Source organism: Contarinia nasturtii, unplaced genomic scaffold, assembly GCF_009176525.2.
Source record: "Contarinia nasturtii isolate CC-2019 unplaced genomic scaffold, AAFC_CNas_1.1 Cnas_scaffold_1440, whole genome shotgun sequence".
Classification (NCBI taxonomy): domain Eukaryota; kingdom Metazoa; phylum Arthropoda; class Insecta; order Diptera; family Cecidomyiidae; genus Contarinia; species Contarinia nasturtii.
The window spans coordinates 1539-4867 of NW_022198777.1; the positions used below are offsets into that span (position 1 = coordinate 1539).

Genomic DNA, 3329 nt, shown 5'->3' on the forward strand with positions numbered 1-3329 from the left:
TCACATTGTTTTTTTTTTATATTTATATAATAAATAAATCCCGTACAAAATTCAATACAATAACTGTCAAGTGTAGTTTTGTTAATAGGGATTGATAAGTTTCTCGCGTGGTCCACATGTCAAATCGCTGTCGTCGACTTGTTCGACGGATTTGTACTGGGTGCTGAAATGAGAAGATTTCGGAGGTTTTAATTTGCGTGTAAATATAGAATATTTTTTCGAAAACCAATAAGTTGCATTGGCTTCAAAAAAAAGTGTTTTAAACTTTGAACAAATTACAAGGAGAAATAAAGTACAAGATTACATATTTCATTTTTAAATTGATGAATATTATTAAAGTAGTCCCACAAAATATAAACTTTATTTATTAAATGTCCATTTCAGCGTCCGGAGCGTTATGTATAAATATTTGGAAAAAGAAAATGAAATAAGCTTCGATAAAATCTTCAACCAAATTTTAGGTATATATAAACAATGTTACAGTCAAATATAAATTGAAAAATAAATACATTAACTTGCCTCTGAACCCTCAGGATATCTGCTATTCAAAGACTTCTGCGAAAATTCATCAGAAGAACCTGTCCCACATCTGAAATTCTATGAAGAGGTAAGGTTATAGCAATTATGAGAACGATTGTTTTTGATAAATGATTGGCCTTGAACGGCATCTGTCGCAAGTTATTTTTCGACCCTTTCTTACGATCGCCAAGACTTCTCTTAAAATGAGCCGAATTTGATTCCAAAAATTTAAAATTTAAATGGGTGTAACCAAATTGAGCAAAACTAAAAATATTAGCGACCAACGATTAGGCCATAAATTAAGAAAAACCATTGAAGTTTGAAAGTCGGTCCACTTGTCTTTCAAAAAAGGGCCAAAATTCAGTTCGAATGGCGATAAATAACGTTGAAAATTTAACATTGATATTCTGATTCTTGAGATTAAATTCCTTAACTATACCTTAAACGTCGAAATCAATCCGTTCCAAAAAAAATCAAGTTGAGGTAGACAAATTGGGTAAATATCGAAGAAAACTTCATAGTTTATTTTGAAAATTTAAACACCAAGTCAAAGATAAAAAATATCAGCCATATTTATGGCATATAGAGCCAAAAAATAGCCTAAAAGTCTATATATTTTTTGTATTCGATAATTATTCCTATTCATATGTGGAGGTAGTTTTGAATTTTCAATTTGGAAAATGACGCTAACAAAACTATTGATGTCAAATAAAAAAAACTCTGTGACGAGGTGAGGAATCCAAACGAGTGAACCGAAACCAAAATTCAAAATACAGAAATAAATGTAATTAAAATTAATTTAATATACATTTGTACAACGTTGCGTCAGTAAGACTTACAGTAAAAAGCGGGTAATTTCTGCAACGTTTTTAATTAACCAATGTATATCTAGTTTTTATTTTATATACAAACATTTTCTACCACCATTTTCGTCACAAAATTGATATCAGAAATTTTAAGAAACAAATTTTGTTTTCGACACTCGTTCTTCACCTCGACAAATTATTTGATTCATGTGTATGAACAAAAGAAAGAAATGGTCGAATAATGAGATTATTTTTATTACTATTATTATTATTATTATTATTATTATTATTATTATTATTATTATTATGAGAAATATATTTTTGATAATAGATTAAAAACTACGAAAAAACCGAGTGTCATGATGAGCGGCGTAAAATGGCGAGAGAAATCTATGACAACTTTATCATGAAGGAAATGCTATCTCACACACATGTTAGTACATTCAGTTAGTTTTGAATTTTTCATATTATAAGAAGTTATGTTGAGATTTTAGCTCCTTTATTTTAAATCCAATTCAAATTTACATAGGAATATTCCAAAGACGCTGTAGCCCATGTACAAAAATATCTTATGAAAAATGAAGTTCCAGTTAATTTATTCGAAGTAGGTGAACTAAATAACATAAAATTAAATTATTTGTTTCATTACTATTCAGCACATATGGCTGGAGTATTTTTATATCTCTTATCATTACATTCAATTGTTATATTAGATCTGAATTCTATTTTCTCAATTTTTATATTCAATAATTGCAGCCGTACATAGAAGAAATATTTAACCATCTAAGGAATGAACCATTTCAACATTATTTAGAAAGGTATTTAAAGTTTGTTTATTAGATAATTTTTAACGATAGAATTAAAGTAATAACGAGGTCAAAAGAATATATTTATCTTGCCCACATGACCCAATAAAAAAATAATAAAAACCGGTTTTAAGTAGCGGCAACCTGGTTCGAGACCATACACTTGTTGCGCTTTCAATAACTTTTCTTGAGTCTCTCGCATGATTTCATTTTCGTCTTTGACAACAAAGAATTTTGTGCGTTCCATCCAGAATGACATAGCCACGCCATCCGTTTGAATCGAACTCTGGAAACGATTGTCATTTGCGGTGTTCTTTCGATGGCATCAATGTCAAAATACGTAAGCCAAAGCACGTCCAAATCAGCGGCTTTTAATTCAACATACCGCTTTGGTGTTCCCCCACGTCTAATGAACCGTGAGTGTGGGCATTCGATAACTCTCAGCATGTAATAAAGAGCTTTGTTATCGATGCGAATGTGATGTCTTTGAAACGTTGAAACTGGAAAAGCGGTGAAATTTTTGTAATCATGGAGCTCTGTTCTTTCACCTCGCCGCAATGCCGTCTCTCTATTTCGTTGGTGATCTCGAATGTACCTATTGTATGAATGACGACGAAATTATTAGAAATTGCATTGTTTAACGAATGAAACAAAAATGATTGTGTGCAACCGATTGATTTGAAGTAATGTAAAAATATTAACGCGTTACCGTCGCAAATGTAGAAATACAGTATGTTTCATTATAGAGAGAGGTTGATTTTTTATAATAAAACTCAAGAGTTTTACAAAATTATTTTATATACATTCTATTTAGTATCTAAGCTACGGCGCCACAAATTAATATTTAATCCATTCTCCTGCCTTCTCGATCACACAGGCACATCTATTCGGCATACTTTTGCTCAAATTTTCAGCATATTCGCTTTGAAAACCTTTCCACTGGCGCTGAATGAATGAACTGAGCTGCTTCAAATTGCGGTATGTTTTACCACGAAGCCATGCCTTAATAATAGCCCAAAAATTTTCGTTCGGATTGCAATCGGGTGACTGTGGCGGCCAGTCTATTTGTTTAATGTCATTTTCCTCTTTCCAAGCATTGCATAGACGACTTTTGTGTTTTGGATCGTTGTCTTCTAATAGAAGCCAATTCGAATTGTGGTTGCCATAGAACTTCTTAGCGATGGGTAACGGTGTCGAT

The 3329-nt window shown here is 31.7% G+C and overlaps 1 protein-coding gene across 1 annotated transcript; it reads left to right on the plus strand.

Moving 5' to 3' along the window:
• The first annotated feature begins 380 nt into the window (after positions 1 to 380).
• Positions 381 to 2183, plus strand: LOC116346224 (G protein-coupled receptor kinase 1-like). The gene is made up of 5 exons (XM_031776155.1): positions 381 to 461; positions 534 to 607; positions 1657 to 1758; positions 1855 to 1929; positions 2082 to 2183. The coding sequence occupies exons 1-5, from the start codon at positions 398 to 400 to the stop codon at positions 2163 to 2165; spliced, it is 399 nt and encodes a 132-aa protein (XP_031632015.1). The 5' UTR covers positions 381 to 397; the 3' UTR covers positions 2166 to 2183.
• Positions 2184 to 3329: the final 1146 nt, after the last annotated feature.